This window comes from Macrosteles quadrilineatus, unplaced genomic scaffold (genome assembly GCF_028750875.1).
Source record: "Macrosteles quadrilineatus isolate MER2022 unplaced genomic scaffold, UCM_ALF_1.0 Scaffold_1__1_contigs__length_201487025, whole genome shotgun sequence".
NCBI lineage: Eukaryota > Metazoa > Arthropoda > Insecta > Hemiptera > Cicadellidae > Macrosteles > Macrosteles quadrilineatus.
In genome coordinates, this window is record NW_026542594.1 from 47,996,659 (window position 1) to 48,010,470 (window position 13,812).

At 34.8% G+C, this 13,812-nt stretch overlaps 1 protein-coding gene across 1 annotated transcript; it reads left to right on the plus strand.

Annotated features, from left to right (window-relative positions):
- Window positions 1-901: 901 nt before the first annotated feature.
- Window positions 902-13,436, plus strand: LOC128996650 (uncharacterized). The gene is made up of 3 exons (XM_054422077.1): window positions 902-967; window positions 10,034-10,525; window positions 11,145-13,436. The coding sequence occupies exons 1-3, from the start codon at window positions 902-904 to the stop codon at window positions 13,434-13,436; spliced, it is 2,850 nt and encodes a 949-aa protein (XP_054278052.1).
- The last annotated feature ends 376 nt before the right edge of the window (window positions 13,437-13,812 follow it).

Consider the following 13,812-nt stretch of genomic DNA (forward strand, 5'->3'; position numbering starts at 1 on the left):
AGCTATTTTATTAAGAAATTATTGAAAATTGCATTTTTAACATTTATATTACTTCTAGAAAATGGATTTCAAATACATTATTATTTACAAAGTAATTAATATAAATTACAAAAAACTGATAAGATTTTTTGTCTTTTTTGTTGTAAATCCGGAATTGTAGGTCTAACTTCCTCCTCGTCTGTACGCGCGTCATAGCTTATTTGTGGTTTTTCTTTCTCTGGTGGGTTGGTGCAAGAAACAACTTTACAGTGTTGTACATTTGACTCCGTTCTTCCTACAAGTGCAACCACTTTTACACCCTTTTGCACACTTACATGAGATAGGGTTAAGAAGATGCAGCTTCAACATTTGTTGGATTTTGAAGTATCCCATGCTTAGATGACTTCCAGCACCAATCAGTAAGCAATTTCAGCCACTAAATCCACGTAAAACCAGATATTGCTTTTAAAGGTAGAAGAGTATTTGAATCTCACTGGGGAATAAAACGTATTGCTGGACTTCCCTTTCCCCGATTTTCAAGAGGTATATAGTGGATGATTTGGGAACAAATGCAGTTAAGAGCACAAGAAGGTCAATATCAATATCTTTCCCCACGATTATAACACGTTCTGACTGCTCAGCTAGTTAGATGGCTTGCATGGGGATAGTAGTATCTGCATCCTCGGCAGCTTGCTTCACAGTAAAGTTTTCTTGCTTCAATTTTTCAGTAATCATGGTTATGAGATTGCGTCATATGCAAGAAAGTGTTCTTATGGCAAGGTGAGGGACATTGTTTCATCAAATTTGACACTGGCTGCAATGTATTTACTCCTTCGACGGAATCTTATGGAGAAACTAATGCGACTCAATTCGACCACGCGGAAGGTAAAGCCTACTGATTGGGGCTGGAATTCATCTAAGCATGGGATACTTCCAAATCCAACAAATGTTGAAGCTGCACCACCAGATCTTCTTAACACTGTCCCATGTAAGTGTGCAAAAGGGTGTAAAAGTGGTTGCACTTGTAGGAAGAACGGAGTCAAATATACAACACTGTAAAGGTGTTTCTTGCACCAACCCACCAGAGAAAGAAAAACCACAAATAAGCAATGACGCGCGTACAGACGAGGAGGAAGTTAGACCTGCAGTTCCGGATTCACGACAAAAGAGACAAAAAACTCTGATCAGTTTTTTTGTAATTTGTATTATTACTTTGTAAATACTGTAATAATGTATTTGGAATCCATTTTCTAGAAGTAATATAAATGTTAAAATGCAATGTTCAATCATCTATATATATAAAATCCAATGTATGTTTGTTTGTTTGTTTGTTTGTCCTTTATGGACTCCGAAACCGCTTGACAGATTGTAATGAAACTTTCAGGTATTATTAAGCATTATTCAAGGATGGTTTTTGTCAAGTTTGGTGCAGATCCGTCAAAAGGGTTCCGCCCCAGTAGCTCTGGAGTTTCCCATGTTAACCTTATGAGTACTCATATTTAAATTGAATTAAAGAATCTTAACAGCTGGTTCAACTAAACTATTTGATTCTGTGATGTTCAATAGCATTAAAAAGTTAATAGGTTTACTAACAGGGTGCAGCACTATCATTTTTTTTTTATTTATGACAACAGCTAATTTGCAACCAAAAGGTGAGTGAGCGTAGCGAAAGAACTTCAACCTGGGGGTGAGTTGAGTTAGCATAGTGAACGAGCTAACCTGAAGGCAAGTGAGCGCAGCGAACGAGCTCCAACCTAAAGGTGAGTGGTGAGTGAGCGTAGCGAACGAACTTCAACCAGGATGTGATTGAGCCATGCGAACGAGCTCATCTTGAAAATGAACGAGCATTTGACATAAAACTACATTAGGACAGGACAACGTCTGTCGGGCCAGCTAGTTTCTTGATAAAATAACTTTTAAATTACTATAAATCACTTATTTATTGGTTCGATATTCATCAACAGATACTCAATGGATGCGGAATTCTATGCTCTACAATTCCATTATGATTTGTATTTCTGTAGGCTGGACTGTTTTTTGACGTTTTAGCAAAAACTAAAAAATAACCCTAAATTTCAAGGTGTTTGTGGTCCCAGGTCAGAAGCTCACCTGGTAAAATGGGACAAACTTCAAATCCTTTTACTTCTATATAAAACAACAGGATTAAAACGATTTCCAGCTTTCCAGGAATTATTTCCGGGTAAAAACCTATTTTTACTGGCCTATAAGTAGTATATGGCATCTTTAATTCCCCATTTAAGGGTCGTGGAGGTAGGCTATAAGTGAAAATTGTATCCTATAAAATTTTAACCCGCTAGGCCTACTGTTGATGAAGCTCCACTTTTGATATTATTGAATTTAAGAGAGTCAGTAAACACTTATCCAGCATGAAAAGTGAATGCATCCTTGCCAGACCATGATAAAAGGCATTCATAGAGGGCTGTGGTGCAAATATGAGTGTTTTTGGATTTGTTTACACTGAAAAACTAATTCCACATACTAACATAAACGTTTTAAAATACCGTAGCTAAAAAAACAAACTAATTCTAATTGACATAATCTATTTAATAAAGGGTTACAGAGAAAATTTCCAATACATATTCCTATGTTTATGACCATAGTTTTATGTGACTAAGGATAAGGAGGAGTTGGCAAGGGATCTTGATAACTCTATTATTGTAATTTGGTTTAGGTTTAATACAATAAACACTCCCTCAACAGGTTGAGTTTTACTTACTGTCTTGATTAGATGTAGATCATGTGAACTGGGTTTCTTGTGGTTTTATGGGGTGTATATGGATTTTAGCATATTTATCATGAAAACATCCAACAAAATTTCAGATATTTTCAGTTCTACATATTCTTTAATGGCATCAAGAGAGTTATCAAGATCCCTATTGTCGTTGAGAGCCGAATACAGCAAGCACCCTTCCGTGCTGGGTTTAAGTGAGCTCTCCAACAGTCGCCAGAGGATTTGACATTCAATTTAGGACTGTTGGATAATCGCTGCATAAGCTGTTGATTTTGGAAGACAAGGAGGAGGGTAGGACTAATTTGAAAACAGAAGAGAGAGGAGATATTAGATGAGTGGCAAATGCGTTGGGAGCAGAGTGTTCTATATTAACGTTTTAAAGGTAAACGTTCGTACAGTAGAACCTCAATAAGAAGACCCTCGATAACAAGTCACCCTTGATAACAAGGGTCATTTTCAAATCCCCTTGAAATTATTTTACCCCTAATCACATGTCATTGCAAACCTCGGTAAGAAGTCAACCTTGATAACAAGTCTTTTTTTATGACCCCTGTGAGAGTCTTGTTATCAAGGTTCTACTGTATTTATACCTAACATCAGAAAGAGACTGGAACAAGATTAGGAGATGGGCCATTATGAAACGCAGTTTGTCACAGGACATTGAAAATTTTAAGGCGATTTTGTGAAGATTTCACCAGGTGGAAGAGGAAGTATGTAGATGTGGAGAAATAAAAACCACGAGTCAGGTATTTATAAATTGCTCACTTCAGGAGACAAATAGGTGAGAACATGAATATGTCTTGGATAAGATAGGCCTAGAGATGAGAAAATAAAACATGATGAGTGACAAGGAAGCAATTGAGACGTTTAGAAAAGTAGCTAGGGAAATAGGAAAAGACAAAGGATACATACAGGCATTACAATTAAAAAAAAAAGAAACAAACAAAAACTAAGAAAGATAAGGTATGAAAACTTGCCCATGAAGGGGAGAGGAAAGGTTAGAGCGAATCTCAATGATCCCTATCGCTCAGGGCGGTATGGGGAAGGGAGTCGTGCTGGCTTTTGGACACACAATGTGTCTGGAAACCCAATGCAGCTATGAGTAAGGCTATTTTTGTAGAAAACACTATTTACAACAAATGTTGATTATATCGATCTATTATGTACATCTTTAGTATTTCCATAATCTTTGAGTCGAATATATTAAAGTCATCAGAAGTTATGACTGTTATTCGTTTTAAAATAACGCCTGTAATACTTAGCAATTGCTCGAATTCGAGCAACAGGTACACTAGTTTATACTATATATTAATTAATAATTATCCATGGGAGTTACCTCCATTGTGGTTACATTTTTCTGTTCAGTCACTTGTAACTAAGTGAAAATTTAAAAACGTACGTTTTCAGGAAAAGCACTTTGCAAATTTTTTTCCCCTTTTTTCAAAACTTTTATTATTTTTTTATTTTATTAACATTTGAAGTTTCATTAAATGTCCATGGTAACGCAATATCTTTGGTAGTTTTTTTTTTAAAGAGCATCTTTAGTGGAAAAACACAAAATCCTGTCACGACCATAACGGACGTTTAAATGAATATTAAAAATGGTTAATAATATTTTTATAACTATGTTTTGCTATAAACTAATTTACTTTTATGACCATTATACAATAAAAAGGTCACTGACCTTTTGGTATATTTGGTCTTTCTACAAAAAAGTAAAAAAACTCCAAAAATTGAAAAAAGCCAATAAAATCTTTTTAAGTTTGTATAACTCCGAAAAAACTTACCTAAGACTCGAAAAATCGTTATGTTTATATAGAGGTGTGCTTCTTTTGTGTATAAAACATTGAAATATGACGATATTTTAATTTTAGAAATTTTTATGATAGAAATCATAAACATGATGGTCTGGTACAAGCGGTACGGTCGTGAATTGTCTGGAATAATCTAAATTTTTCGAAACAATCCTTCAATTATACTGTTAGTTATAATAAAAATATGTGTTTCAATTGAACTAAACTGTTCAATTTACAATTATATTAAAGTTATTGTCACGACCAAACACACTATAATCCATAAGGCTGGATTGGTCGTGAAAAAACCTGCGATGGTCGTGAAACTTTGATATGATAGGTTACGTACCTTTTTTATTCCGTCTCCAGTCCTAATATAGTCAAAGGGTGACTAGTTTCGGGTCAGAAATGACCCATTTTCAAACCCATTTTCATCAAATTGATTGGTCCAAAATCCGACAGAAGTCTTCGTTATGAGGTACAAACACTAGTCACCCTTTGACTATATTAGGTCTGGAGATGGAATAAAAAAGGTACGTAACCTATCATATCATTCTACATCAGTCCTGGTGGCAATAATGTTTAAATTTAAAAGTGAAACTTTGGTCGTGAAATTACGTGTTATTTAGCTCTGTTCTGTCGGTAGCTCTGCACCTCATGTCCGAGGATACAAAGTGGACTTCTAGGTTAATCTAGCAATTGAAATATCTTATAAACAAAAATTAACACCATGTCTACTTCATCGAATGACTACGTATGGTCATGGACATACCAAAATTACAAAAAACACAATCTTTCCTTTATTAATCTTGTAATTCCTCCTTTCAACTCGAAACGACCGGCACAACAATCCTGACGTACACCCCGAACTAGTCTCTAAAACCAACTGACTCCATCGACGCCAGGCTTGCCACTGTCGTGCTCCAAAGTTGAAAATTTTTCCCAAATGGTCGTGACGCCAAATCAAGGGACAGACTTATTTTGTCATGGTAGTCAGTTTGCAATGGCAATAAAATTATAATATGCTCCTTTTTTGTAAGTTTAATGACCGCTTAATGATTTCGCGTAACCTCAACTGTACATCTCTGTAATGTACGTGAGTGAAAATTTAAAAACGTACGTTTTCAGGAAGAGCACTTTGCAATTTTTTTTCCCCTTTTTTCAAAACTTTTATTATTTTTTTTATTTTATTAAAATTTGAAGTTTCATAAAGTGTCCATGGTACCGCAATATCTTTGGTAGTCTTTTTTTTTTTTTTAAAGAGCATCTTTAGTAGAAAAACACAAAATCCTGTCACAACCATAACAGACGTTTAAATGAATATTAAAAATAATTAATATTATTTTTATAACTATGTTTTGCTATAAACTAATTTACTTTTATGACCATTATACGATAAAAAGGTCACTGAGCTTTTGGTATATTTGGTCTTTCTAAAAAAAAAAAAACTAAAAAAATTGAAAAAAGCCAATAAAATCTTTTTAAGTTTGTATGACTCCGAAAAAACCTACCTGAGACCCGAAAAATCGTTATGTTTGTATAGAGGTGTGCTTCTTTTGTGTATAAAACATTGAAATATGACGATATTTTAATTTTTGAAATTTTTATGATAGAAATCGTAAACGTGATGGTCAGGGACAAGCGGTACGGTCGTGAATTTTCTTAAATAATCTAAATATTTCTAATCAATCCTTCAATTATACTGTTAGTTATAATAAAAATATGTGTTTCAATTGAACGATAAACTAATTTACTTTTATGACCATTATACGATAAAAAGGTCACTGAGCTTTTGGTATATTTGGTCTTTCTAAAAAAAAATAAAAAAACTCAAAAAATTGAAAAAAGCCAATAAAATCTTTTTAAGTTTGTATGACTCCGAAAAAACTTACCTGAGACCCGAAAAATCGTTATGTTTGTATAGAGGTGTGCTTCTTTTGTGTATAAAACATTGAAATATGACGATATTTTAATTTTTGAAATTTTTATGATAGAAATCGTAAACGTGATGGTCAGGGACAAGCGGTACGGTCGTGAATTTTCTTAAATAATCTAAATATTTCTAAACAATCCTTCAATTATACTGTTAGTTATAATAAAAATATGTGTTTCAATTGAACTAAACTGTTCAATTTACAATTATATTAAAGTTATTGTCACGACCAAACACACTATAATCCATAAGGCTATGTCTACTTCATTGAATGACTACGTACGGTCATGGACAGACCAAAATTACAAAAAAACACAATCTTTCCTTTATTAATCTTGTAATTCCTCCTTTCAACTCGAAACGACCGGCACTACAATCCTGACGTACACCCCGAACTAGTCTCTAAAACCAACTGACTCCATCGACGCCAGGCTTGCCACTGCCATACTCCAAAGTTGAAAATTTTTCCCAAATGGTCGTGACGCCAAATTGAGGGACAGACTTATTTTGTCATGGTAGTCAGTTTGCAATGACAATAAAATTATAATATGCTCCTTTTTTGTAAGTTTAATAACCGTTGATGACATAAAAATATGGCTTTATATATTTCGGCATGAATAATTAGTCTAAAAACAGCGTGAAAGTTGGAAAATATACCCTAGGGACACGTCATGGTCGTGAATTTCGAGACTTTAAAAATACGAAAAAAATACCTAGAACCTATTTAAAACCAAATAAATGTGTGTAACATGTTGCCCCCGTCCCAAAAAATATTAAAACACATAATAATAAACTACAAATCCAGTATCTACGAAGTAAAAGGCCAGGGACATGAAAACGTACGTTTTTAAATTTTCACTCAACTACTAACCTAGATAGATTCACATATCCAGAGCTTATGTTTTCTGAAAGATAACAGGTGTCTCCCAAATAAAGTCAAAGTTAAAATGTTAGTATATGACACACAGTATTTGTTGCACACACGGAGGTTACAAGGTATAAGGTACTTGTCTTGGGCGAAAGGAAATCCTGTTTATTAACAGCAAGTAGGACACATGAGCATAAAACAGTCAACAAAAACATCAATATGGCTGTCCCCTTCTTCCTCAAAACTCCACCAACGGACAGTGCTGCTCACCAGTGAGCATTTTGAGAACATTTAATATAGGGTCCATGGAGATACATTATGAGGGACAAACATTCCACCTACTTGTATGTTCAAGCATTCAAGTTATCAAATTTACAGAAAGTAAATTAAAAATATGTCTAATAACACTTAAAAATGTTAAGTGTTAACTGGAAATCGAGTTGGAAATCACTAGTTGAGTGACTCGTTTTGGAAATGTAGAGCATACGACCGCCCGAAATTCAGATGACGTCATTTTAAACCAATCACAATACAGAGTTTTTGTGATCTTCGATTTTACCTCTTCTTACTCTACACTCTACAGCTAATCTCAATCTACCATATTTCGAGATACTGAGGTAAACTGTCAACTCCGTTCTTGAGAGATTGAGGTTATGTCTTGCTTAATCTTTATAATTTATAAAAAAATAATGTCATATTTATTTTTATTTCACTTTTGCGCCTTAATTACTCAAAATATGATCAAGGATAACGATAGAACAAAGCTTTAGAAAATAAATTATTTATTGATTTTCAATGAAAAATATGGATATTTTATATGTTCAATAAAATTGTAACATCTTTCCTGAGACCATCCGGTACTTCTCACTGGCAGTTTTTGGTACTAAAATGTTTGTAAAATTACCAAATTTCATTGTAACTATTACCTATTTATATTTAAGGACTTAAGGTCAATCTATTCATCTCCACTCCAAAGAAACAATATTTTTTCAAAAAGGAAAGTTTAAATTTTGATCAACCCATTGAGTTATTATTATTAGATGGTGTATGTATTGCAATAAAAACACTCAGTAAACAACTGGCTACCATTTGCCATAAAGATCACTGAAACTGAACGAGTCGGAGACGAATTACAAGACTTCAACCACCAAAGATTTTAATGTTTGAATAATTTTCTTTGAATAAAAGATTGTTACTTAGAGTACTGATTGTGGGATATTATATTTTTCGATAATAATATTCTCAGCAAACTTCCTGTCTTTCATTTGAGGCATTGGTCATTCAAATCTATCGGGTTTGAGGAGATTTATAGAACTTTAACCAACTAACATTTGAGTTTTTCCAAGATTTGTCTTTGATTAAAGATATTATCTCCGGTTATAATTACGTTACATGAAATGTTATATACTAGAAATAATCAGTGAGTTACTGGCTTTAATTTAACCCATTGACTATTAAAATCGGTTGAGTTTAATAATATGGGTTGTGGACCCCCAACCAACAAAAAAATATATTTTTTTTACAATTTATCTTTAGTTATTGATTGTGTTTTGAGTTATTTTTACGTGATATTGTATGTTTTGGTATGAAAATACTCAGTGAATTAATGCGGTTCTTTTGAGCTATTATTTATTAATATCTGACGTGTTTGGGGCGAGTTATAAGCTTAAACGTAGAATAAAAGTTGTGTTTTCTTAACTTTCTTCTGTATTTAAAGACATATTTCTCAGCTGCTATGTGTACTATGTTATTCGTTCTTGTCTAAAAACACTAGGTCAACTTAGAACTTTCATTTGAGATAATTTTCATTTAAATATGTAGAGATTAAGGTGAGTTGTAGACCTCTAACTAACATTAGGTTTTCAATTTTTAAGGACTGTCTTTTATTAAAGATCTATATCTCAAGATCTAAATGAGCTGTGTTATTCATTTTGGTGAAGTAAACCTCAGTAAGCTATGGGTAAACTCAGATATGAACCTAACCTGGTTATTCCTATCAAGTTTTTTTTGCGTTTGATATACACCAGTGAACAGAATTGAAAAATATGTAGTTGCGTGAGCTCAGGCTTACCTAGCACAGTATTTTGTCATTGTGGGTATAATACCTGTTTAAAAAGAAATATTCAAACTCAAGACGTCAGTGAAGACTACGACAATGTAGAATAATGAGTTAATACCCCCGCTGCAGCAAACCTGACGAATAAGCAAATTTCCATTTGCCTGGATTGATTTTCAATTAATCTATTAAATTCGCATTTATGTTCAACGAGTGTGATAGAAAATATTCCCAGCTGTTGTTGGACATTGTTATTTTATTTGTTTATGTTGAATGTTTGTAATCATTATTTCATTCTCTAGATTTAACTCTTACTTATGAATTCCATTACTTGAATTGTGTTAAATAAAGCCTACTCATTCAAGGCAAACAATCTTTATTCTTCAACAATTTATTTAACACAATATCTGCAATCATGGAAAAACATTTTGCTCCAGCAAAACTTTCAATAGATCCAAACTCTTCAACAGCAGCAATGGAATGGAATCACTGGCTCAGGACATTTACAAATTTTATTGAAGTGACAGAAGCAAATGAATCTGAGAAATTGAAACTTCTAATTAACTATGTGGTGCCTTCAGTATATACTTATATCAGTGAATGTTTGAATTTTAAAGATGCAATTGGTAATCTTCAAAATCTATATTGTAAGCCAGTGAACGAAGTATTTGCTCGCCATAAGTTATCTACTCGTCAGCAACAACCAGGAGAATCAGTTGACCAATATCTAGAAGCTTTAAAGATACTCAGCAAAGACTGCAATTTTAAAGCTACTTCTGCAGAAGAAAATAGAGATGACTGCATTAGAGATGCATTTGTAAATGGTCTGATTGCTCCACACATTCGCCAGAGACTGCTAGAGAACTTTAAGCTGCCTCTTCAAGATGCTTATGAACAGGCCCGTTGTTTGGAAAGTGCACAACAACAAGCCCTCCTATATCAACCCAGCTCAAATCTCAATTCAGTTTTAAAACAAGAAAACTCAATCGTTCAAGACGATGATACAAATAATCCAACCATAGCCGCTACTTCTGGGAGTAATAATAGATGTTTCTTCTGTGGATTCAATAGACATCCAAGAAATGACTGTCCCGCAAGAAATTCTTACTGTAAAGGTTGTGGTAAAAAGGGTCACTTTGTTAAGGTATGTAAGTCTTCCTCTCAAATAGATAAATCAAGTTTAGGTCAAAACTCAAAAATTAAACATACAACTTCATCTGTCATAAGCCACATAAGTTGTTCTTCAAGTTATCCCCTAGGTCTTTCAAAAGCTATTGTCCCAGTTAATGTAAATGGTAAAGCAGCTCAAGCCCTAATTGACACTGGTAGTACCACTAGTTTCCTGAGTAGTGACTTAGTAAATCAGCTGAAAATAAAAACCTATCCTTCTAAAATCAGTCAAGTATCAATGGCGGCTTCTGAGTTAACTTCTAAAACTAAAGGTGAATGCAAAGTTAATTTGAAGATTCTTGGTAACTCATACAATAATGTGATTTTGTGCATTTTACCCAACCTCTGTTGTGATTTGATAATAGGTCATGATTTACTCAGTCGCCATTCTAAATTAGAACTCACATTAGGCGGACCCGAATCTCCTCTTGCTATAGTATCTGTAGCTGCTGCAAATGTACCACAAGCTTCACTATTTGAGCATATTTCACATGATTGTCACCCTATTTCTGTGAAATCTCGCCGTCATACAGTAACAGATTATCAGTTTATTTCAGAAGAAATTCGCTCACTATTGCATGAAGGGGTAATAGAACCAAGTAGGCCCTATATCTCCATGGAGAGCTCAAGCTTTTGTTACCAGCTCCGAAAACCATAAGAAGCGTATGGTAATAGACTACTCTAACACTATAAACAGATTTACAAGTCTCGATGCTTATCCAATCCCAAATCTTGAAGAAATTGTCAATAAAGTTGCTAACTATGAAGTGTTTAGTGCCATTGATTTAAAAAGCGCTTACCATCAAATACCGATCAAGGCTGAAGATAAGCCTTTTACAGCTTTTGAAGCATGTGGTCAGCTGTATCAATTTACCAGAATTCCTTTTGGGGTGACAAATGGAGTTGCTGCATTCCAGAGAGTTATTGATGGCATAATCAGGGCAGAAAATCTTAATGACACATTTGCTTATTTAGATGACATAACAGTATGTGGTAAAACACAAGAGGAGCATGATAGGAACCTAAACAGGCTGATGAACGCTGCTAGCAAGTATAACTTGACTATTAATGAAAATAAATGTTCTTTTTCAATGAAATCTATTAGTCTCCTTGGATATACAATAAGCAACAAAACCATTAAGCCAGATTCTGATCGGCTTTTACCTCTAAAGAATTTCCCCTTGCCCACAAACGCATCATCCCTAAGAAGGGCAGTAGGAATGTTTTCCCATTTCTCAAGATATGTCCCACGATTTTCTGAAAAGATTAAAGTTCTGACAACCAGCTCTTTCCCTTTATCCGCAACGGCTATAAAGGCATTTAATGAACTGAAACAAGAGATTGAAAATGCCTCAATGAGTCCCATAAATCCTGATCTACCCTTCACTGTTGAGACTGATGCATCTGACACTGTAATAGCAGCAACACTGACCCAGGAAGGAAAACCTGTAGCCTTTTTCTCAAGAGGTCTGTCTCATAGTGAACTAAAGCACAGTTCGGTTGAAAAGGAAGCATATGCAATCGTGGAGTCAGTACGAAAATGGAGACACTATTTGCTAGGCAGACATTTCAAACTAATAACAGACCAGAAGTCTGTCTCTTTCATGTTCAACTCTAAGATATCGGGGAAAATTAAGAATGACAAAATCATAAGGTGGAGACTAGAACTATCAAGCTATAGTTATGATATTGTTTATAGACCTGGTAAACTGAATGTAGCTGCTGACTCTCTATCACGAGTGTGCTCGATGAGCGACAAAATGAACAGACTTCATCAATATCATGAAAGAATGTGTCATCCTGGTGAAACTCGTATGTATCATTGGATAAGAAGCAAAAATTTACCATACTCCCTTGATGAGGTAAGAAGAATGACTGCTTCCTGTAAGGTATGTTCTGAAGTAAAACCAAGATTCTTCAAACATGATGGAAAATTAATAAAAGCAACATCACCGTTTGAACGTCTTAGCCTGGATTTTAAGGGTCCTCTTCCCTCTTCTACAAGAAATCGGTATATGCTAACAATCATTGATGAGTACTCACGATTTCCATTTGCGTACCCCTGTCCTGATATGTCCTCTTCGACTGTTATTTGCAAACTGAAACAGTTATTTTCATTGTTCGGTACTCCTAGCTACATTCACTCCGATCAGGGATCTTCTTTTCTTTCAAAAGAACTAAAGGAGTTTCTCGCTTTAAACGACATTGCTTCTAGTCGGACTACTGCTTACAACCCTCAGTGTAATGGCCAGGATGAGAGATATAATGGTATAATCTGGAGAACAGTAGAACTTGCCCTTAAGAACTATCAACTTGACGTGACAAAGTGGGAATTAGTTCTGGATGAAGCTCTTCACTCTATCCGATCCTTGCTTTGTACTGCCACGAATTGTACGCCACATGAACGAATGTTTGGACATCCCAGAAGATCACAAAATGGTGTTTCCACACCAACCTGGTTGATGACTCCTGGAAAAGTGCTGATGAGACGTCTTATCAGAAACTCTAAGTATGAACCAATAGTGCAGGAGGTGACATTGCTGGAAGGAAACTCCGATTACGCTCATGTACGATTGCCAGATGGGCGTGAGACAACAGTGTCTACACGCAACTTAGCTCCTTGTGGAAAACAAGCTGAGAGAACAGATTTTGATGATGAATCAACACCGGAGAACCACACAATGGAACTTAATAGCGATGTAAACTTAGTAGACGAGACCCAGGATGTCTCTCATCCCGATGCAGAGGTGATAGAAGAATCTGCCACTCAAGAGCCTCTACAAACCTTAAGGACTGATGAAACACAATCACAGAGACGAAGCTCAAGACAGATAGTGTGGTGGCTTAGAGACAATATCGGCAAGGATCGTGACCTGATGGATTAAAGCTGCAGCTTTTGCACATTTCTTCCATACCCTAAATACAACAATTTATGGGGGGGTGCCCGATTTTTAGGTCCGCCATCTTGAAATACGACGCCATCTTTGTTTTCTTTAGAGGAATTGAACTATTCATTGAAAATGGCCTAAAATCACCCAAAAGGACACATTTACGCCATTTTGTGTATAACATGTTTTGTTCACAATTAAATTTGCTATAAAATTAGATGAAAACCACTTCGATAACTTAAATAGTCTTGAAGATATAAACTGTTAAAGTTGAAAATTTGATATATTCCTCTACGCTACATGTAGTTTTTGCTATATAACACCCAAACGGTCAACGGTACGTATCTGTTATTGTTATATATTTTATTTGTAA